Consider the following 23,251-nt stretch of genomic DNA (forward strand, 5'->3'; position numbering starts at 1 on the left):
ATGGGTGGGAGTGTCCATGCCCACATGTATGAGCAAGTTGGTTAGAGAAGGATGCTTATGTCCTGCTCTGTCATTCACCACATTCCCTTGAGTTAGTTAGTTACTGTTAAAGCTGTAGCTCCAGTGAGCCTCTGGTCTCTGTCCCTCTACAATGCTTACAAGTGTATGCTACCATGCCTGGCTTTTACATGGGTTCTGAGATCTCAACTGAGAGTCTTATGCTTATGCAGCAAATGCTCTTGCCCGCCATGCTGTCTCCCCATCCCTCAGTGAGATTTTAAATGTCTGTTATGAACTATGAAGATGGTACATCTTTGGTGAAGCAAATCAGTGCACTCACCATGTGCCGGCTGCACCCTGAGAAGAAAGAGTCATGATCAGCAAAGGATCTATATCTCTCTGTGTCTCTTTCTGTGTCTGTCTGTCTGTCTGTCTGTCTGTCTGTGTGCCTGTGTCTCTGTGTGTGTGTGTGTGTATGTGTGTGTAGGCATTAAGCCCTTTGGTGGATGCATTGGTACATGTGTGTACATTTGCATATATTCATGTACTTATGGAAGCAAGAACTGAACTTCAAGTGTTCCTTAAAATACCGTCTTGCTTGATTTTTGAGACAAGGTCTCTCACTTGTATCTGGAATTCACAAGTTTTGCTAGGCTAGCTGACCAGCAAGTCCCAGGGACCTATCTGTCCACCTAGCCAGAACTGGGTATGCATGCATGCCACCATATCTGGATTGTTTTAAATACAGGTTCTGGGGATCACACATCCTCATGCTTGTGCAGAAAGCACTTTTACAACTGAACAGCCTCAACATAAGACTAATCTTTACATGTTTCAACACCTTTTAACTTTTGTAAGCCAGGCTTATGCTGACTTGGCCTTTAGCAAACGTTCATTTAATGACTATATTTCCTAGAAATCACATAACCACCTAATAGAAGGTATTTTCTTACCCACCTCCTGCTGCCAGCACTACTAAGATGGCCTTGAGGTGGCCAGGTATGTGCATGTGGATATAAGCATGTGTGCAGTTCACATGTGTGTATGGAGAAGCGATAATAACACGTGCTCTGAAAGAAATGTTTTATAAAGAGAATTGGTGTCTAGAGGGGTAAAGTAAATTAACTACCATCACAGAGTTTGCTAAACCCCCATATGAAGATGTATTCCTGATATATCTAATACTTCTGCCTGCTGAGGTGGCTTGTCATTGCTGTTCAGCCTTTGTAGTACCAACTTGAAGAAGCCATGTACTCTCAAACATTGTTCTTCACCTTTAGTCTGTGGCCTTTTTGGTGTCTTACCACAATTTCCCCCTCAGTTGCCCTCTGAAGATTCGCATGACAGGTACGCAAAATCCTCTGTAAATGCGGGTGGATTGGATTCAAGTCACACTGCTTTTCCTGTCACCATGAGTCCCTTCATAGTGCTTTCATTTGCATAGCTGCTGAGTCAATTTTTCATCTGCAAACCTTCAGCTAGGCAGGCCGCCACACATTCACAGGTTCTTCCTCAATCTTCCATTTACATCCAGCTAAACTAATTATTTTTCTGTTCCCTCACACCCTGTTGGTGTTACACAAACTGCTGAGATGGCCCCATCTCCTGCAGGCATCACTTGTATCTTTTCAGCAGCCTGTTTGACACAGTGACAGAACTATTAAGAATGTCAGCCCTCAATGTGTGAGAAACTTGGGGAAAACAAATGGTGTCATTCAAGGTAACATGGAAGAGTACAGGGACAGCAGAAACCAAGTGGACCACCTTCAAGCTATTAGGAAAGGGGAATGGAAGGAACCCTTTGTCCTATCCCAGAGTACACACAAAAAATAAAAAGTCAAAAAAAAAAAAGAAACAAAATGTTATGATTTGGTTAAGGCTATGAATATTCTGATAACATTCACTGTTTTACAGTGAATTGACTCAACATTTGGATTTTGTGTACATTAAATAATTGACAGGAAAATGACAGATATGTAGTAAATATAAATATATAGTAAATATATGGAGGTAGTCACATGTTTGATTGCTAGATGGCAGGTAGGTGATAAAAAATAGATAGCTGAGAGATAATAGACAATATAGATGATAGAGAAATTATTGTTAATAAAGTATAGATGATAGAGATAAACACAGATCAATAGTGATAGACAGATAAGAGATAGGTAAATATATGTGAGTATATCAATGATAAATCCATATAGACAAGTAGATAGTTAGGTAGATGAATACACAGACATCTTCCATTCATTTCATTCTATAGGTACAACTCTATCCTCAACCACTGTCATCCTTCCCTCCAAGACTATCTCAATAATGTCTCAACTATTCTCCATGCTTAGACTAGTCCCTCTCTTCAAGCCTTTTTTAGCGACAGTAATATTGTTGAAATACAAATATGGACATGTTCTTTTTTTTTAACATTCCTTGATGATTACCTGAAACAGGGTCCAATGTGAAATCTCTACCCTGATGGATCCCTTCCCTGTAACTGCTCTCAGTTCCATGCCATGACCCTCTCCCAGACTTCTGTTTCAAGCATACCTTCTCTGGTTTTCTTAAAACCATCAAACACCTTACCTCTCCTCAAAGCCTGTTTCCTAGAATGCCTGCACTCAAGTATTACTATCTTGATACTTACAGAATACTTTGTATGAATTCACTGAATTTATAATCATACATCTGCATAGGATGATTTGCCTAATATCTGTTTACTCTGAAAGTCACGTGCCCCATGAGTGCAGGAAACATGCTTCTTACTATTTTTCTTTTTCTTTCTTTTTTTGTCTTTTTTTTTGTGTTGTTGTTGTTTTGTTTTGTTTTGTTTTTGAGTCCGGGTTTCTCTGTGTAGTTTTGGTGCCTGTCCTGGATCTCACTCTATAGACCAGGCTGGCCTTGAACTCATAGAGATTGGTCTAGCTCTGCCTCCCCAGTGCTGGGATTAAAGGCATGTACCACTGCCACACAGCCTTACTGTGTTTCTATGGAGAGTATAATGCCAGGCATTAGTGAGGTGTTAGGGTTATCTGCTTGAAATGGCCAGACATCAACTCCTATGAGGAAAACTGAGGGGACATATCACAGGACAAAATGGAGAGCCAGTCTGATTTATTGCCTTTTACCATTCCTTATCAAAGCTCTTAGAGGGGACCAGAGAGTCTGATAAGTCCCACCAGCACCTTTGAACTCAGCAAGCACTATGAGGACAATTGTTAAGACTGCCCTGCAGATACACGTAACTTCTTAGGGGTCTCCATAGGCTCTTCCAAGCACCATGCTTTGTGCACATAACTTCTTAGGGGTCTCCATAGACTCTTCCAAGCACCATGCTTTGTGTGTGGACTGAACCTTAAGACAGGAGTTGGAAACTATGGTTCCCACCATGCAGTGACAAGAGCCTGTGCTTTAAAAAAAAAAAACTTTTTTTTTTATTTTTGAATGAAATGTTATAAACCTTTCATTTCCCTACCTTCACAATTTTGTACTAAATTATTTGGATATTAATAGTACTAATTTATATGTATGTATGTATATATATTTACATGTATATTACATACACATAAACATATTCAGAGAGACATCTGTATTATAATACAGTGTATTTCAAACTCCTTGTTCTTTTTTTTTGGCTTGGAAAAGAGACAGAGGACAGAAAAATACATAGTAGAAGTCTATTTTAAAAATATCATACTAATCATCCACTTCATCTCCCTCTTTGAGAAGTGGCGTTATAAATACAACCCAAGACAAGCCAAGGTCTTAGACAACAAAATCCTCAACTCCACAACCAACTGAAGCTCATATCCATCATCAATGGTGATGTCACAAGACTCACAGCCATCAGCATTCTGTCTCAGTGCAAGGAAAATGTTTAGAATAGAATTTATAGAGTGTGGACTCCAGAAAAGAAAAAGCTGGAGTTCAAATTCACCTCCATCACCACCTCTGTCATTATCTCCACCATCATCTTCCAAGTGTCTATGATCATCTCCGTCATCACCTTCACCTTCATACCCACCACCATCGCCATCATCATCCTGAATTCCAGCTATGAGGATTCCAAACAACCTCTCCAATTTTCCATTTTCTTGTCCATACAACAGCATTTTTGAGCAGAACACACCCAGTGTGGTCATCATGAAGAAGAAGTGAGGTGTACGGACCCAGACAGCAATTCAGCACTCAACAAAGCTTCTATGAATCAGTCACTTCTAGAACATTTTAATGGTGAGACCTTTGAAGGACTAGGTTAACTTGGTTGGCAGTATAAATCAGCATCATGGAGGTAGGGAGGAAAGCTACAAAACAAATAAGACTTTGGAGTGAATGTAGATAACCTCCAGTGGTTTCCTTGGGTTTCATGTCCTCCCAAGGCTACCATCTTCCTTCCTGCTTGCTGATTGGGCCCTCTTCTTGCCTCATCAGAAGTGGCAAGATCTTTACTAACTGAAGCAGCAGCGTTTGTACCATCCTTTCTTGCTGAACTGACCACTGTCAATGCTCTATTCTTGGGGTCCAACTCTTTCCTAAAGCTTTTGTTAACAGATATCCTTCTTATGCACCAAAAGAATTAACATCTAGTACATACATGCACATGCACGCATGTGCGCGCACACACACACACACACACACACACACACACACACACACTGAGTAACCTGTTGGCATCAAGATAATAGAAGAAACTGGGACTAAGAAACAAGCTTGAGAGATAGTTCAGTTGACAGAGTATTTTTCTAGCATGGATAAAGTCCTGTGTTTAATCCCTAGTAGAACACAAATTAGGTGTTCTGTAGCACAGCTATAACCCCAACCCTTGGGAGACAGAGGCAGCAGAACTGGAAAATGAAGGCTGTCTTTGGCTAGATAATAAGTTCAAGGCCAGCTTTGGCCAGTGACACTATGTCTCAACTCCCCATCCTTTCACAAACAAACAAAAAAATCTCAGACATGGTAAGCAGAAAGCCAATACTTGAGTTTCCATGTGTTTGTCTCAAAGTCAGCACTTGACCCTTGAGGATTGCTGCCTCCATTTTCAGAATCCAAATGAACTCATAGATAGGCCCTATTGGTCTATGCAGCCAAAATAATCACAGCTCACAGCGTATTTGACCTTGCAGTGCCCTGCTCTGAATATCCCCCTGGCAGAATTTCCCAAAGCCATTATGGAAGTGCATGCTCTGTGAAGTGGTTCTGAGAACACAGTGCATATAACAGCCTTCCCATATGAGAGTCCATGGCTATAACATTGACCTGGACTTCACAGGATACCAGCAGGCCTCTGAGTACCTTGTTATTGCCAAGGAATAACAGGGCATCAACCATAAATTCAGAATGGAACAGACACCTGTCTAGGAAGCAATGTCAGAAGGGGGCTGGAGAGGAAGCTCAGATAGCTGTGAAAGCCTGGGTTCGATTCCCAGCACTTATGTAAAAGGTGCAAGTGCTTGAAATCCCAGCGCTGAGGATGTAGTGAAAGAAGGACCTCTCTTGAAGCACCATCAATATTTGGACAGTAATCTGTGATAGAGTAGTGGGTGATAGTTTGATGTGCTTTCTCTCTTTTTTTGTGAGTTCCTTGAAGGTAAGTTTCTGGCAAATGGTTTGCCTCAATTTTCTTAAGAGATGGGTAAGAGTCAAAAATGTCAGAAGCCCAGATTACAATGAGCTGATTATGTACTGGAATCATCCACTTAAAAACATAGCCAAGTTCACGGGGATTTATACTCTTTAACTACTATAGTTCATCCTGACTATCAACTTGATGGGACAGATGAATGCCAAGGTTAACAAAGCACCTCCCTGGGTGTGTCTGTGGGTTATTTTTATGTAAGAATAAGGATGTGTGCGGGGAGGGTGGCACCATCCCATAGATTAAAGGCTGGCATGGGGGATGGAAAAGGGAAGGCTGGAACAGGCATAGAGGCATGTATTCATTCTCTCTGTCTCTGCTGTTTCTCTCTCTCTCTCTCTCTCTCTCTCTCTCTCTCTCTCTCTCTCTCTCTTCCTCTGTGTGTGTGTGTGTGTGTGTGTGTGTGTGTGTGTGTGTGCCATTGTGTGCATGTAGAGGTCAGAGGACAACCAGTTTTTGGGAGTCGATTCTCTCTGTAGGCCTTGGCAATCTAACTCAGGTCCTCAAGCTTGGCAGCAAGCACCTTCCTTATCCACTGAGCCATCTCACCAGCCCACTTTATTTTGTTGGAGCAGGGTCTATCACGCACCTGAAGGTTAATGTTCAGCCAGCCACTGATACCTGCCTGTCTCTAATCCCCAGCACTGAGATTACAGGTAGAAGTTGATTGCCAAGATTTTATGTGAGTGGTGGGGATCTGAATTCAGGTCCCCAGGCTTGTGCAGCAAGCACTTTACCCATGGAGCCATTTTCCCAGACCCCCAATCATTATTATAGGTGATGGGAAAAAGTACTTCGACAAAATCTAAATGGTAAAAGCCTGTAGTAGCCTCAGCTTTGGATCCTGGATTTGGATAGTATTTGCAAGTGGCTGCAGGACAGCCATATGTGTTGAGTGACTCAGATGCACTGAAGCCTCATTTCCTCAACATCTTCAGAGAATTGCTTGTCCATTAAGTTCAAAACCAACACAAAGAAGGTCAGGGAGAGCTTGGATTCTGAAAAGTTCTGAAATGAAAGGCTGAAGTACTTGGAGCAGAGCCCCAGGGTAAGAGAGCTCAGCTTTGCATGCAAGACATGGATGTTCCCCAGCCTGCAGCCAGACCCACACCGGCTGAGGCGAGCAATTATGTGCTTTGGCCATCTGCTCAGGGGTTGTGAAGGCAGCCATGTGTCCTCCTGCATGGACGCCGGGGAGGACACTGATCACTAGTCAATCTGCTTGAAATTGCCTCCTATGATCGGTGGGTAATGACTCAGGTAGGTCATGGCCAGGGACGTTTCTGTTATTAATGCGTTAGTGGCTGTAAGTGGGCACTGATTCTGCAGGGCCTGCAGCTTTATGAAGTGATTGGGAGAATCTGCCCCTGTGAAGCACAAATGGTCATTGCTGAGGGAGGAGGCAACCCTGAGAGGGCCATGTCCTTCAGGAGGTATAAGGGAGGCCCGGGGGAAGGTCAGCTAGCTCTGAAAGGAGAAAACCAGGACCTAATGAGGAGAGAAAGGGATATGCATGTGGTAGGGAACCACCTTAGCCTCCCCCCACCTCCAGCTGAGATCAAGCTGCATACATCCTCAAATCCATTGGCTTCACACCACTGTAAAAACTAACAGAGATGCAACTTGAAGAAAGGAAGGTCCATGGCATAATGCCATGGTGGAGAGGACATGAGGAATAAAAACTTCTCACTTTACAGCATCCCAGAAGGGAAGAGAGCAAGGGACAGGAACAAGCAGCAGTCCCCCAAGGCAGTGTTCCCAGCCATTGCTTCCATATCCTGGGTTTCCATGATCTACTGGAAGATCCTCCCAGTTATGAACCTATCAACAGCTCAATCTGCTACAGAGGTCAAAGTCTCATGATCTAAAGGCTTCCCAAATGCATTACCTATAAACATTGCTCCACTGAAGACCCCATCTTCATCAGGAGACTGAAATTTCACACCAAAAATTCATGGGCTGTCAATACATGTGACAGAGTAGCCCATGGCACACAAGAGATTCTAGATTATTTGACTTGCTTAAAAAATTTACCTTACAATTCTATCATGGTTAAAAATCCTTCTCCTTCATGTCCATTCCTTGTAAAATTTTCAGGATTCAGCAAGAATCCAACATTAAAATTACCTTAGCTATTTTAGAAGGAAGAAAGGAAGAGGTGTATAGATGCATTACCAGAATGTGACTGTCAACAGACATCTCAGTGTCTTAGCAAGCTGGCAAGCATCACAATATAGTTTAGTAACTTTTTCAAGATAATTTTCAATTTTCTTTAACATGGAATGGCTGAGATCTAATGCGAGTTAACCACCTTGGATGGGAAGACAACTCAATGGTAAAGCATTTTCTGTAAAAGCATGAGGCTCTGAGTTCAACTTCTCAGAACCCTCATGAAAGACAGGTGTGGCAGTAACATCTGGAATGCCAGAGCTGTTGGAGGCAGAGGCAGGTTTAGCCAAATCAGCAAGTTTCAGATTCATTGAGAGACCTGATCTCAGAAAAATGAGGGGGGAAATGATAGAGCAAGTCACATCTGGCTTCTACAAAGACATGTACATAGACATGCCATACACATACAAAGAGGCAACTAACTTGATAAATTCATGCACAAACATGTATGCACATACATAAACACATGTATGCACATATCACTTGGCAGGAGAGGGAGTTGTTTCTCAGTGATCCATGGATTCCAACCAGTGATAACAGTAACTTTTGTTATCCTTGGCTAAATAGCAAGTTCAAGTTCAGCCTAGGCTAACTATACCCTGCCTCAACCTCCACCTGCACCCCCCTCACACAAAGGATAGGATTCTCTTAGTCATAGTAAATGGGAACCAAAACTTGATTCTCAATATGTTTGTGTCAAAGTCTGCACTTGCCCCTTGAAGACTGCTGCATGAAGTTGAAGTATTAGCACTTTCAGAGGCAAGAACACACAAGTAATCGTCTAACAGAAAGAAACTAGTGCCATGTTTTAAAACAAAACAAATCATCGAAACCACAGAGGACTTTTCTCTGTTTGTTTTGGAGATTCTCAAAATTTCAAGAGATCTGTAACCTTCCTCTATTTAAAAGAAGTAGTCCTTGTTGTCATGACTTATTAACCAGCTTAACACTCAGTTCTGGTTTGTCTTTTGCAATTTCCGCAGATGCCTACAAGTTTACTGGCGTTTTAAATAAATAACCAAGAGTACCATGTTGAGTGGAAGCAGCAAGTGACCTTATCTTTAGATTAAGTGAAGGGATTTAGCAAAAATATTGAGCTGACATTTTCTCTGGGTCCTCCAATTGGGAACTGATAAATAGTGAAGATAAACAGAAAGGTTGTACTTATCCTCAGTGGTTAAGGATACAGGACCTGCTTCCATGCTTGTAACTCTCTACTGCAGTGAGTAGGAACAAAACACAAAAATGTGAGTTTATTAAAACAGCAGAGGGCAGGCAGAGTGCCTATGTTGGATGGGTTATAGGCCTATCCAGTACATCTTCATGTGCAGGAGAAAACGGGCTCTTTTCAGCTACCAGGTGGGACCAGGAAGGACCACTGATGGTTACTCATCACTGATGCCCCACTTCAACCTCTGTTGTGGCCTACTTGCTATTTCGTTTTTTATTTTCTGATGTCTAAGTGAGAAGGGACTTATTTAAAGATCACCAAGTTCTAATCTCTTCTTTGTGTTAGTAAGCTGAAGACCTGTTAGTCTGGTATAATGCTAAAGGCCATGCAGCTTGTAGATCCACTACCCAAGACTGGCTTGCTTAATATTTTAAAGGCTGGCATAGATTGGGGAAGTGGGATTGTGGGCATCGGCTTCGAGAGTAAGATACTAATTAAGATACTAAGCAGCACTAGGAAGATGGCTCTGTTGGTAAAGTTTATGCCATGCAAGCCTGAGGACCTGGGCTGGAAATCCCTGGCACCTACATAAGAAGCCAGGAACGATGACAAACATCAGTACTCTGGTGGATGTGGTCAAAATCATGCAGAATCCCTGCAACTCACTGGCCAGTTTGGTCCCATTGGCTAGCTCCAATTTCGATGAGAGACTCTGTATCAAACAGCAAGGTGGAAAGGAACAGAGACAGACACCTGAGGTTGACCTCTGTCTTCTATACACACAGCCATGCCCTACAACCACACACACATACACACACACACACACACACACACACACACACACACACACATACACACACACACACACACGCGCGCACACACACACACACACACACGCACACACACACGCACACCCCTAAGATGAAGCATGAGTAACGAGGCAGAGTAATAAGGGCTACAATGATGGAAAGTTAGGAAGACAGACCATGAGGCTCCAGTTCCGGCTTTGCTCCTCCTCCCTAACACTGGACTTCAAAGCTGCTCTGCTACAAGCTTGCTGCATAAGCTACCTTTCACCTCACTGTTACCGAATATCTGACAAGATGTGATGTGAAAGAGAAAGAATTGGTTCTGGATGATTGTTTGAAGAGATACACTTGTCTATCCTTCTAGTCCATGCTTCTGTGCAGATGTCTGTTTAGCCCCCCTCATGATGAACTCTTCAGTTGCTTGTCTGTTACAGATAAACCAAAAGAAATACTAAGTTCTTTTTCAGGGGAGACATTTGACTCCACGATTACACTTTATGATGAATAACAGTACAACCATTGAAACACTTCTTTGTAAGAAAGGTTGGTGTTGGCTCAGACTAGACAGTAGGATTTAAGACCCACCATGGGGAAGAAGGTATGGTGGTGGATGGCTTCATGGAAGTGGGAACATAAAGCAGTTTGCTCACATCTCAGTAGACCAGAAAGCAACAACAGAGAATTAAGCTAGAAACGGGCTTAGCTATGTCCTCCAAAAACTAGCTCCAACTAACCCACTTGCTCTAACTAGACTTCCGCATTCCAAAGGGCCACAATCTCCCCCAAACAGCACACCAGATGGTACTAAGTGTTGAAACATACAAGCCTAGCTGGGATAATTATGTTCAAACCATGACACCTTCCTACTACTTTCTCTTCTTCTGCACCTTCCCCTTTCCTGATGAAATTTATGCAAAATAGTTGCTTGTATTTCTACTTCCTGTCTTCCCCTCTCACTTCCCATTCTCGCATACACATCCAATCAAAAAGGACGCCAAGTGCTTCACTCATGCATGGTGGTTGCAAAATAAAGAACCTGAGAGAACTCTACCCCTGCAACAGATTGACAGAGACAAAAGAGGCTCCCTGGGAACTGTGAACAACTGGAGGCTGGTTACTAGAGGGTCAGTGTCAACATATGAGGGTGATCAAGAAGAGGGCATCCTTTTGTATGTTAGTCCAGAAACCATGGGACTCCTGCAGTTACAATCAATCCTGCCCTTAACCCAGCCATCGATTAAAGGAATGTCTTTCTTCTGTTGTATTCTCTCTCTCTCCCTTCCCTCTCTCTTTCTCTCCCTTCATCCCTCCCACTGTGTATCACTTCCTTCCTCTTCTCTTCCTTTCTCCTTCCCTTCTTCTTTTTCCCTGTACTGTACCAATTGATGGCTTCTGACATCTTCCTTTGTCCATCCATCCTACTCAGTTTTCAACATCCTAGATGGAATTCATTGCTTTTTCTCAACCTATCTACACAGACTGTTCTGTTCTTGCCCAGTTCATCAAGATTCTTATTCTTCCTGAAGATCAACTTAGAGTTTCTTTTATTACCTAAAACAGTCAAGAAACTGAAAAAATATATTATTAGAAGCATGAATTCAAACAATAAAGATGTGTATCTGAGATGGTTAATACTAGGGACTTGGGATCAACCCACTTGGTTGGAATGCAAGGGGTTTTAGTGTTTCACAGAGAAACAGTAAGCTATGCAAAACAATTAGCTTTTTGGACAACTAATAGGTAAAAATCATCCTTTGGAAATATTTCTGGTTCAGTCTGTTGAGTGGGATCCAGCAAAAGGTAGATATAGGCACAGGAAGTACCCAGGAAGCCTTCTCAGACAGGCAACTTTGATTGCTTAAGCAACATGACAACATAAAGCTTGCAAATGAAGCTCCTAAGACATTCTGAGCAAAGGCTCCCTCATCTCCTGGAGGCAGGATGGAGAATAAGACAATGTTCATCACTGAAGCATGAGACCAAAGTAGGAAGAAAGTAGTGTCTTGGGTGAACGAACAGAGTTTGATTTGGCTTCAAGTGTTCCTTGGAGCCAGAACTGACAGACTGAATGTATTAATCACTCTCCAGTTGCTGTGACAGAACCCCAAGAAAAACAACTTGGAGAGAGGAAATAGTTCTGCTCACTATTTCAGATGCTTCAGTCCATTATGGTAAAGAGGACAGGGTGGAGAAGAACAGCCACTTCATGGTGGAAGGGAAGAGAGAGGGAGAAAAGGAGAGAGAGGGGGGAAGAGAGAAGGAAACTCTAATGGGCTTTTTCTCTTTTCTGTTTTATTCTGTCTGGATCCCCAGCCTAAAGGAGGGTGCCACTTTCTTCAGATGGATCTTCCCCCTTAGTCAGTCCCAGAAACACCCTCAAGGACATAGCCAGAGACTTGCTTTACAAATCTCCTGCATACTTCTCTATCCAATCAAATTGACAATCAAGAGAAGGAAACACTAAAATAACTTTTCCCTGTTAATTAATTCATGGATTAATAACTGTGACACAGCACACATGAAAGCATTATCTGACAGGTGGGAGAGGTCAAGGAAACCTTCTGTTAGACATTAAATTTACAAGTTGTAGGAAATTGCTTTGGGGCCTAAGTTCAACCAATGAGCCTGCTAACATGCGTTTCCTGTGACATTGTGTTTAGCAAACACATCACCCCGGGATGTGAAAAGCCAGAAAATAGACATTGGCTCATAGGAACTAGCTCTGTACACTGTGCACACTGGCCAGTTGTATTCAAAGGACCCAAATGCCAAAGGAGTGTCCTGACAAAAGTAAAATGGCAAAGGACAGCCACATACTAGAAGAAGGAAACAGAAATGATTTCTGAAGCCAATGGCAACATCAAATGATGGATTCCTGTCAAGGTCAGTAAGCAAGTCAGGCATATGATCCAAGCCACAAAGACACTGTCCCTGGTGAAATTCCAGTAGTGGGGCAGTTTCCTAGCCAGCCCTAGATCCCAGAGTTAGCAGAGAAGAACACCCAAGAGTGAGGGACACGGGCTACCCTGGCTGCTGGAGCACCTGCTCCCCAGGGGTGACACTAATCCAAAGTCAATAGGATCTGGAATCACCATGGAGATGAATCTCTCTGGTCATGTGTGTGAGGGAGTTTCTAGATTATATTAACTGAGGAATATAATCCTTTTTCCTTAAGCTTATCTTCTCATGTGTTTATCAGAGCAAGCAGAAACATAAACTAGTCCACCTAGGAACTAAACAACTCTTCTTAATCTTTTCTGGCCTTGGGAGTGGATTGAAGTTTCTAAAACCACTGACACTCTAGTCTCAGGGCAAGTCTCAACTTACGTGAGCAGTAGTTAGGAGCCAGTCCTCAATGTTTGTATGAGACACTTTTTCCATCTCTTGCCTTTTCAATTTTTCAGAAATTATCATATCTGCTTGCTAGAGTGTAGTATGGAACAGCAAATTAATACTTTCTTTCCCTCTGTGGCTATAGGTAGGATATACCATCTTCATAGACATATAATGTGAGCTCCCATACACCACTGTACTGATTGTCTCAGGGCCCATAGCCTCCCACAGGTCAGCAGCTTCCAGCCCCAGCACATGGCCTGAACATGAGTTCATTTCTGAGAGCAACAATTGGTATCATGTTCTGAAGGCAGAGAGAGGCAGGGAGGGTCATCTTTCTTCTAAAACTCCATCCTTGAACGCTTCATTTCCTTATCTCTTGCTTGCTGTCCCAGTACACCAAAAGGAGCAGGAAAATGATGCTACTTGGAAAGAAGATAAAGTAATAGGCATGTTTAACTTTATAGTTCTGAACAGACTAAATACCAAATAGTTCCCACTCCTTTTTACTTACAAAACCTCTCACAGTTTTTAGAAAATACTGAAAGAGGAACTTCAAAGGCATGACAAGATAGATGTGGCAGCTAGGGAATAGAGATGGAAGCTCCTTCATGATGAGAAACAAAAGTCTGCTCTAATCCCCTGTGTGATACAAGCTTAGCTGATCAGGGTGGCACAGAGCCATTCTGGTGGAGTAAAGAGCTAACACTGTCAGCTGTTTGCTTCTTCTTGTCTCCTCCTCCTCCTCTCCTCCTCCTCCTCCTCCTCCTCCTCTACATTTGCATATGCAAATTCCACAGCAAAAAGACCAGCTAGACAATTCTACCCAGGGCAGAAGTGTCCCTGTAATCAGTCTGCTCCTTGGAGGTACAGAGTTCCCTGACCTCCAGTTCCACCTGCTCACTCTGACATGGGGTGATGTTCAGAAGCAGGGTATGCTAAGTGATTCCAAAGCCTGTGAAGGAAGCCACAGCCAGAAAAGTAAATAGTTCCTTAAGTCACCCTTCTGGAATTTTGAGAGTTTTGATGTTTTTCTTAAATGATAACAATTTTATTCTCAAAATGTGTTATTCTATTGCAAAGGAGAACCTAAGTCAGACTTCATGGGGTCCTAGCCTCTGATACTAGTGGATATTGAAAAAAATGTGGGGAAATTGGAAAAAAACAGTGCTAGCCTCACCAAAACTAAGTTCCTATGAGCAATGGCAAAGGAAGACAGTGGGAAAATAATTACTGGGGAAAAACAAATGAAATTTCTAAAATATCCCTGTATCCTAAAGTATAGATTTTTCTTCTACAGTAATTTTGTATACTGTGGTCACATGTCCTGACTCTAAGAGAACAAACTGAGTTGTCTTTAAAAGTCTCTGGAGTTACACAGTCACCAGCAGATCTGTGTGCTGAGCTTTCTTTCTACACTACAGGGTCATTTAACCAGAGAAAAGTGACATATTCTCCCCTTATGAGCAGACCACGGGAAATAGAAGAAAGCAAAGTGCATTTTACACGAGCTTTCCATTTCTGCCAGCGGAGGCTAACCCACTGACATGCACATGTTGCCCCAAATTCACTGGAGGGGTGGGAGGCGGGGCTGGGAGGATGTTCTACATAGCAAGCTCCATTCTGAACTGTGAATCCAACACAGCAGTGCCAAACAGAGAGACCAGGCACACAGCAAGGTTTCTGTGGGAACTGTGGGGCATGCAGAAGACAGTCTGTTAGAAAAAAAGACCAAAGATACAGATCTATTTACACAAGGAACGCTGGGATGGGGTGCACTTACTGAATGCTGAGCCTGATCAGGGAAGCTGTAAGTCCCACTTTCATGAGGTCTTTGAGCAGTTTCCTAAAGAAAAGAAGAGGAGGAGACATGAGAAAGGGAATCCACATGCTTGTGCTGTGTTTGCATGCCATTTCTGTTGTCCTATGCATGCCACTCCAGTTATACCAGCACTAGTTGCTTCTAAAACAGATCCTGACTGTTTTAGACAATAAGAAAACTAAGTCTAAGTTCTTCAATGTGTGCATTAAATCTTTTCATCCTCCAGCATGTAAGGTGTGACTATTTTGCCAGGAGAGGCCACTGGGCTCAGAGTGTGAGTGAATATAATGCATAAAGATTGGAACTTGATCACCAAGTCTGGAGGCATTCTCTGCTCTGCTTCTCTCTTACACCGTGATTGCTGGGTCCCACACAGTCATAGGGAGTTGATAGTCAGGGCTAATATTATAGATTTCATGAATGGAGCTAAATTCAGTGAAGCAAGTCCTAAATTTCCTTTTAACTCTGAACCTGTAGTACTCTATGGTGACCAACTGCATAATAGTCAGAGGTGTAGGAGTGATGACCTAGGAGTGTATTAGCTGCAGCACTACAAACAGAAAAATAAACTAAAACGAAATTCATAGGATGCAGACATGAAAAGGTGGTCACTTACAAATAAAAATGGCTAGGATTCACTAATAGAATCTTTTCAGGGTACCCTAGATTAGGTTGACTATGACCTGCTTCTTCGTTGGAGAAGAAACAGAAATAACAGAAACAGAACTGGTTTTCAGGGTTCTGAAATCCCAATTCAGGGATTACTCAATTACTAGGAAACAGTGTCATAATTTGCATGAGGACTCAGCAATTCACAGGTTTCAGACTTAATTTTAAACATTATTTGCAGACACATTAAGAAATATACCATTTCCTATATGTGCCTCTATACATGTGATGGAAACAGGTATAGAAAATGTTCCAATTTGGTGAGTCCATGAGAGTTGATAAATTTGTGACCAAGATCATCAAATGGTTTCAAACTGTTGGGAAGATAGGAGAAATGTAGAGATACCTGAGAATATACAGAGCTCTGAAGTGATAAAGGGTGGGAGTCCTCCTTTTACTTTATGTTTCTATTTAGGTAACATCTTTTAGCCAGTGTAAAATCTCATGAATGATTGAACAAATGTCTATTTACCTATTCATCCACTCATTCACCCATCTATCCACCCACTCATCTTCTCACTTATCCATCCATCCATGTACTATTCTTCCATCTGTCTGTCTTCCATGCATCTATCCATATACCTCTGCACCTCAACAAACATGAATCTATTCAAGCTTCCATCCATGCGTGTACCTATCTGTCCACCCATCCACTCATATTTACCCTGCCTTCCATTTGTTTATACCTATTCACCTACCTAACCACCCACTCATTCACTCTTCCATCCACTTACTAGTCCTCCATATGCCTAACTGCTCATTGCCATATTCAACCATGCATCTATCTTTCCATACATGTTCACTCACTCAACCACATACCCACCCACCAATCCATTCATCTAACCAACACACCAACCCATCCAACCACCCACCCACTCACACATCCATGCCATCTATTCATACCATCTGACCACTCAGACATGTATTTATCCATGATATATATATATATATATATATATATATATATATATATATTACCTACTCATCCCCCACTCTTCTGTCTATACACTGTGTATTCATCCACTCACTCACTCACCCATGTATCCATCCATATGTGTACATATTTACACATTTTCTACTCACACACCACCAATACATCCATGTGTCTATTCATTCCCGCATCCCTCTGTCCAACCACCCATCCTTCTTCACACTCACACCCAATCATTTACAAAGATCTTACTATTTATTCCCCGGCCACTCCAACCTGCCCACTGCCACTCAGCAGTTAAGAACAATTATTGCTCTTGAAGAAGTCCCTGGCTCAGTTTCTAGAACACATGTAGTGGCTTATATCATGCCTAACTTGAGTTTAACAGTATGTAATGACCTCCCCTCTCCTCTGTGGATACCAGGCAAGCACACAGTCCACATACATACATGTAGGTAAAACATTTATACACTTAAAGTAAAATAACTAAGTATAAAAAAATAAAAATAAAAGAAAGTAACTTGACAGGAAGTTGAAATCTGGAAGATAAATGGTAACTAGATGAATACTATCCTGGAAGAATGGTTGAGACAGTTCAGGAATAAACAGCCAACTCACAAGATTCTTTGAACTAAGTAAGAAGACAGTCTAATTTCTAGGAAGAGAATTACCTTGAACCCTTTGTATTTCCCAGCTCTGTGTGCAAATTCATATGCATCTGCCTACTTATTAAAAGCAATTGTCTCCTGTAGTCAGTCTCAAGCTTCCATTATGTTCCTTCCCACATTCCAGTCATTTCCTCTGTCCTGCAGTGTACTTATTCACCATAACACCCAGCTATGTCCAACTACCAAAAAGATAGAAGGCTTCCTTCCTCTTCTGGCCCTTAATCAGGTCCTTCTCTCTTTCTGAGCCTCCTCCACCTGGTCAAATGTGAACTCATTCTTCATTGGCCACCCCGGTGCTCTCTGGAGATTTCATTGGCCCTTTATACTTATTAAAACTTGGGAGATCACTGTGGCTGCTTACATGTTCCTTTATCAGAACATGATTGCATAATCCTTCTAACTCTTTGTGGACTTGAACCACTTATAACTAGAGAACGATGGCAAGGTTTAATTGCACACCATAGCTTTGTCATCTGGCCCAGTGCCCAGGCACTTACCAGCTGTTCACCATATTGTATAGTCTAAGAAGCAATTCCTCACTGACCCAAAGCATTACAGCATCAAGGAAGGAAAGTGACCTCCATTCCAGGAAAAGGTTTACTCTGAGCATCATGGCCTCCAATTGTGTTCCAGTGTATGGTACCCAGGTAATAGCAATTAATTTTATGTCTACATATGCCTGCTGCCCACACCTCACCATCAGTTTTCAAACTCAACCTGAAGTTAAAATTAATCTTACATTCCCTCTTTTCACTAATGAGAACGTGTCAAATCCTCTAGGTAGGCACTATATAAAAACAAAGGCAGAGACTATTGTTATGAGGGGACACTAGAAATGGTCATTTACAAGGACACAGACAGCACAAAGAGACAAGATGCTCTCTACAGTTCTGGTGGGAAGATACAGATTGTGTGTGTGTGTGTGTGTGTGTGTGTGTGTGTGTGTGTGTGTGTGTGACAGAGACAGAGAGACAGAGAGAGAGAGAGAGAGAGAGAGAGAGAGAGAGAGAGAGAGAGAGAGAGAGAGAGGGAGAGAGAGATGCAGATGTGGGTATTTGTGTATGCATGTGGAGGCCAGAGGTCAGCCTCAGGTGTCATTCCTTAGCTGCCCTCCACTTGGTTTCTTGAGACAGGTTCTCTTCATTGGCTTGGAGCTGGCCAATTTGGCTAGGTTGGATGGCCAGGGAGCCCTGGGGATTCACCTGTGTCTGCCTCACCTGTGCTGAGATTACAAACACATGCCACCATGCCCGGATTTTTATGTGAGTTACAGTGACAAAGTTCAACACACACATTCCCCATTCAGCTATTTCCATTGCATAGCTTTTTTAACTGATGATTTTTGCACACTCCATAAAGAGCAATGGACATCCAGGGAGAACTTTAAGCCTCAGAGGAACTGGCTGGATTTTCATCCTATTGAGACTGCATCGGGGATGACGAGCTAATGTGAAGAAAGCTTGAAACACTCACCAGGCAAACTGGAGGTGAATGCACCTTCATGCATTAGCCACTCCCCTTCAGCACTTCATCCAAATGTGAAGACAAAGCAGAGGCGTGATTATTTCCAAGACACTGGTGTTGATGACCCCTGGGCTGCCAGTAGGTACTTTAATGTCTAAACAGGGCTGGTTCCTGTAGTGTTTTATGCTTCCATAGACTCTGCTATCCACTGCCTCTTGGATGCAGAGGTACTATTTCCTCCTGTCTCCAGGCTTGCACTCCTAGTCCTGTACAGTGCAGCCTGGCAATCCTCACAAAACACAAAGACATTCCTGGATCATTTGGATCTTTTATCCATCACTTCTTGATTTATTTCACATTATTTTATGGCATGGATTTACACCTTGCATAATATAGCCCTGGACTCCAACCTTACTTATTTATTTAAGAGGACTTGCATGTTTGTGCATCCATTAATTCTGAACGGGACTTCGTCTGCCACAGGGAGGTCACACGTGCCTTGACGTTGACCTGGAGTGCTGGTCACACCTAATCAGCTCTCACATGTCACTACCTCCTTATGGAAACACCCTGCACAGTGGCCTCAAGAGCCCATTATCTTTCCTTCACAGTACATTGCAAGCTTTCATTTTACATTTAATTTTAAAAGCATGCCTGTCCACCACCCTGCAAGCTGAATGATGGCCAGGGCAGCATGGTTTCTGTATATAATCTGAGTTCTTGCTCTGAGGAGAATGTCAAAGAGATGAGGGGCATTTGCCAGTATTCACCCAAGGAAGGAAAGTCAGGAAGAGAAAGAAACCGAGGAAGGGAAGAGGGAAAGATGGGCTCAGTCACCCGAGACGGTCTCTTTGTGTGAGTGTGTACATGTGTATAGGTGTGTGTGTGTGTGTGTGTGTGTGTGTGTGTGTGTAGGTACAGTGTGGTGAAGGTGCATGCGCAGACCAGGGGTCAATCTAGAGTGCTGTTTCTCAGAACACTGTCTACCTTGGTGGTTGTTTGTTCGTTTGTTTGGAGTCAGGGTCTCTCACTGATCTGGGACATACTAGTTCAACCACACGGGCTAACCAACACACCCCAGGGATTTTCCTGTATCCACTTCTCCAGTATTGAGATTGCAAGTGAGCACCCCCACAGCTGCCATATTACATAGGTTCTGGGGAGCAAACCCAGGTCTCCATGTTTGCAGTTGACTGAGTCTCCTCAGCCCTGAGATGGCTTAGCTTAATTATCAACTTGATTGGATTGAGAAACCACAAGGCACCTGCCCATGCCTGTGACACAGGTAATAATGGGATCACAAAGGCTGTGACCTAGTGAATAGGTTAGTCCTTGATAGATGATTCAGAATCTGGTGGCATAATTTGGAAGTGTTAAAAGGTATGAGGTAGGGCCCAGTTGTGAAGAAGATAACCTGAGTTTGTCCTGGTGATCAAATCTCACCCTGTATGCCTTTTTTCTTTACTTCTTATATTTAAGGGCAAAGTTTTACTACCAAGCACTATCATCACCACCATACTCCACTATATACCTCACCTCACAGTGGGCTCAGAATCTGTACAGGTGATACCTCTATTCTGTTGTTTTGCTCAGGCTTTGGTCACAGTGACTCAATTCGTCTTGTGTCACCATAACCAAAACACTTGAAAGAAACAACTCGGAGGAGAAAGGCTTTATATGGACGCAAGGCTCCCAAGTGTCTCATTCCTTCTTGGTGGAAAAGGCATGGCAGAGAAGCTTAGTCCATGGTGAGGAATTGTCAGGCTGTCTAGCTTAGTCAAGATTGTAACTGATGCCGACTTCTTGACTCTGTTACTCAGGATTAAACTAAGCAGAGTTAGAATCTGGCCAAAGCAAGGCTCATGTTTTTCCTCCCAGGACTTTGGATACTATGTGTAATTTTATTCAAATTCTATAATAGATAACTCAAAAATCATGAGGCTACTGTTCTCTGTCATTTGTGCAAAGAGGAAAAGAAGAACCAGGTGGACTCAGAGCCATGAGCAGAAGTAAAAGGAGGAGAGTGAGGAGCATGGGAGCAGGCCTGTCTTAGTGTCCCATTAATATCTCCATTCTCAGGGATTAGAACCACCCACCTTGGGTGCTGACATTTCCTCCAGTGCCATAGAGACATGGGCATTGTATACACAACCAAATGTTTGGGGGCAGCCAGAAATTGCACCAGATACTCTATCTACTCAGCATTCAGGTAAACTAACAGGGCTTGAGCACAGCAATGATGTGCTAGATGCTCCCTCTCCATGCTTCATAGCAGCTCCTGTTTACACATGGGAGTGTGTGGTGATATTTTATTTGTGCTTTAATAAATGAAGTTTGCCTGGAGAACCGAGGAAATAGCAAGCCATTTTAAGTAAACAAAGAAGTCAGGCAGTGGTAGCACGTGTCCTTAATCCTATCACTTAGCAGGCAAGATCTTTGCATGTTCAAGGCCACACTAGGGAACAGAGCCAAGCATAGTGACACATGCCTTTAATCCCAGTACCAACCATAGAGTTCTGGAGGCCTGTACAGACAGGAAATGACAGAGCTAGCCAGGAAGAGGACATGATGCAGCTAGACAGAGAGCAAATCAGATGGCAGAACAGCAAGGCATATAAGCCTGGGTAGACAGGAAGTCACTGTCTTTGGAAGCTGTGGAATTGGTGAGGTTAGGTTAGCTCGAGGTTTGTCCTATTCCTCTGATCTTTCTGTCAGGCTTTAACCCAAATTTCTGGCTCTGTGTTTTTTATTATTAAGACCATTTATAAATTTGTCTACAGGTGTGTACAAGTGAACTGTTTGGAATGCACCAGAAGCTGCATCAACAGGAGCACAGGGTCATGAAGTATTCCTGCCTAACAATTTATGATAGGCATCTGGTGGTGGCAGAGTCTGAATTCTGATGAGATCAGCACTGATCAGATCTTGGAAGGAAGAAGGGTACTTCAGCATTCTTAGGATGGTACCAGGCATCCTTAGAGTGATGCTGAGCAGGCTTAGAATGGAGCTGAGACAAGGAAAGCTGATGACTCCCAGACACATAACAGGAGGCTGCCTCCCAGTGACACCAACATATTATGACTATCTGGTCTGCTGAAGCTGGCTGTGCATAAGATCTAGTGTGACCTAGGTTCTCTGCGGTCGGAGCACCCTGAACTTTAGACTCAGAACCAAAGTATCCTTTTCCTATGGACTATTGTCTAAAGGATCCATGGACAAAGAAGCCCATCCCATCTCTGCAGCCAAGCATTGCACAGAACCAGGGCAGCATTAGTCAGGAGCTGACTTCTTTCAATCATCTCTCAGGGTTTTCCCATAACCCCACGCATATGTGTGGTCTCTGGACTGAGAGTGCCCCTAGGAGTGTTTTTCTGATATTTATTTGCTGAAGCTAAGAACAAAACTCAAAAGCCAACTGTTCTAAACAAAACCAGAATGCCCAAACTGCCTCATGACACCTTGACTTCACAATCTCCTGTCACTGGTCCTGCCCTGTGTCCCTCTGTCTGGTGGATATGCAGTTGAATTTCACATATTCAGGGAACTCTTGATGAACCCCCAAGTATATGACAGCAACATCTTCTTAACTTGTAGAAACCAGCAAGCAACTCAAGGTTCTGTCTTTCACAGATATCCAGCTCCATGTCTGTCTCCTTATGAATCAGAAGCATCTCAAAGCCCCAGGATATAGATGCGGAGCTGACTCAGCAAAGTGCTTGGAAGTTCTGAGTTTGATTGCAGAACTCATGTAAAGCTGGATACAAGGTGCTCACTTGTAATCTCAGTGCTGGGAAGAATGAGACACAGAGATCTCTGGGACTCACTAGCCAACCATCCTTGCCCACTTAATGAGTTATAGGACAGTAAGGACTCATCTTAAAAATAACTCTGAAAGCTATATGACTACAGAAGAACAATATCCAATATTAACCTCTGTCAGGCATACACATGTGAAAAATGAGAGACCCTGCCTCAAAAAAAAAAAAAAAAACAAAAGCAGAGGGGCCACTTGAGCACAGTACAGTACCCAAAGTTGACCTCTGATATCTACATGCATAAATACTAATCACACTTGTCAATACACACTTGCACATAAACACACTTTTGAATACACATTTGCACATAAACAAACACACATGTGATTACAAACACACACACACACACACAGAGGTGTGTGTGCGCATGTGCCACAGGTTGTTTTATAGTACTCATGAGTGACATCACTGCAAGGTATTGGACAGACTTGGCTTCCAATTTCTGGCTCTGTGTTTTTTATTATTAAGACCATTTATAAATTTGTCTATAGGTGTGTACAAGTGAACTGTTTGGAATGCACCAGAAGCTGCATCAACAGGAGCACAGGGTCATGAAGTATTCCTGCCTAATAATTTATGATAGGCATCTGCACTGATTCTTGAGTAAGCTGCATGGCATCTCTGAGCCTCAGTTTCCTCTCACATAAGAGTCAACACAGGAATTCCACAACATGATTACCTGGTGCTGCTGCTGATTGTGTGTTCATCAAGCTTACATTTGAATACAGTCAAGTGCTATGTCATCTCCTTCAAGTCCTTCCAGTAAAC

General features: G+C 42.7%; 1 protein-coding gene across 1 annotated transcript in view; it reads right to left on the reverse strand.

Annotated features, from left to right (window-relative positions):
• LOC143274513 (uncharacterized) overlaps positions 1-23,251 on the reverse strand; it is a 1,199,417-nt gene that overhangs the window by 293,192 nt on the left and 882,974 nt on the right. The window contains exon 4 of the mRNA XM_076577796.1: positions 14,898-14,960. Within this exon, the coding sequence (XP_076433911.1) occupies positions 14,898-14,960 (63 nt within the window). The remainder of the gene's footprint in view (positions 1-14,897; positions 14,961-23,251) is intronic.

Source organism: Peromyscus maniculatus, chromosome 8, assembly GCF_049852395.1.
Source record: "Peromyscus maniculatus bairdii isolate BWxNUB_F1_BW_parent chromosome 8, HU_Pman_BW_mat_3.1, whole genome shotgun sequence".
NCBI lineage: Eukaryota > Metazoa > Chordata > Mammalia > Rodentia > Cricetidae > Peromyscus > Peromyscus maniculatus.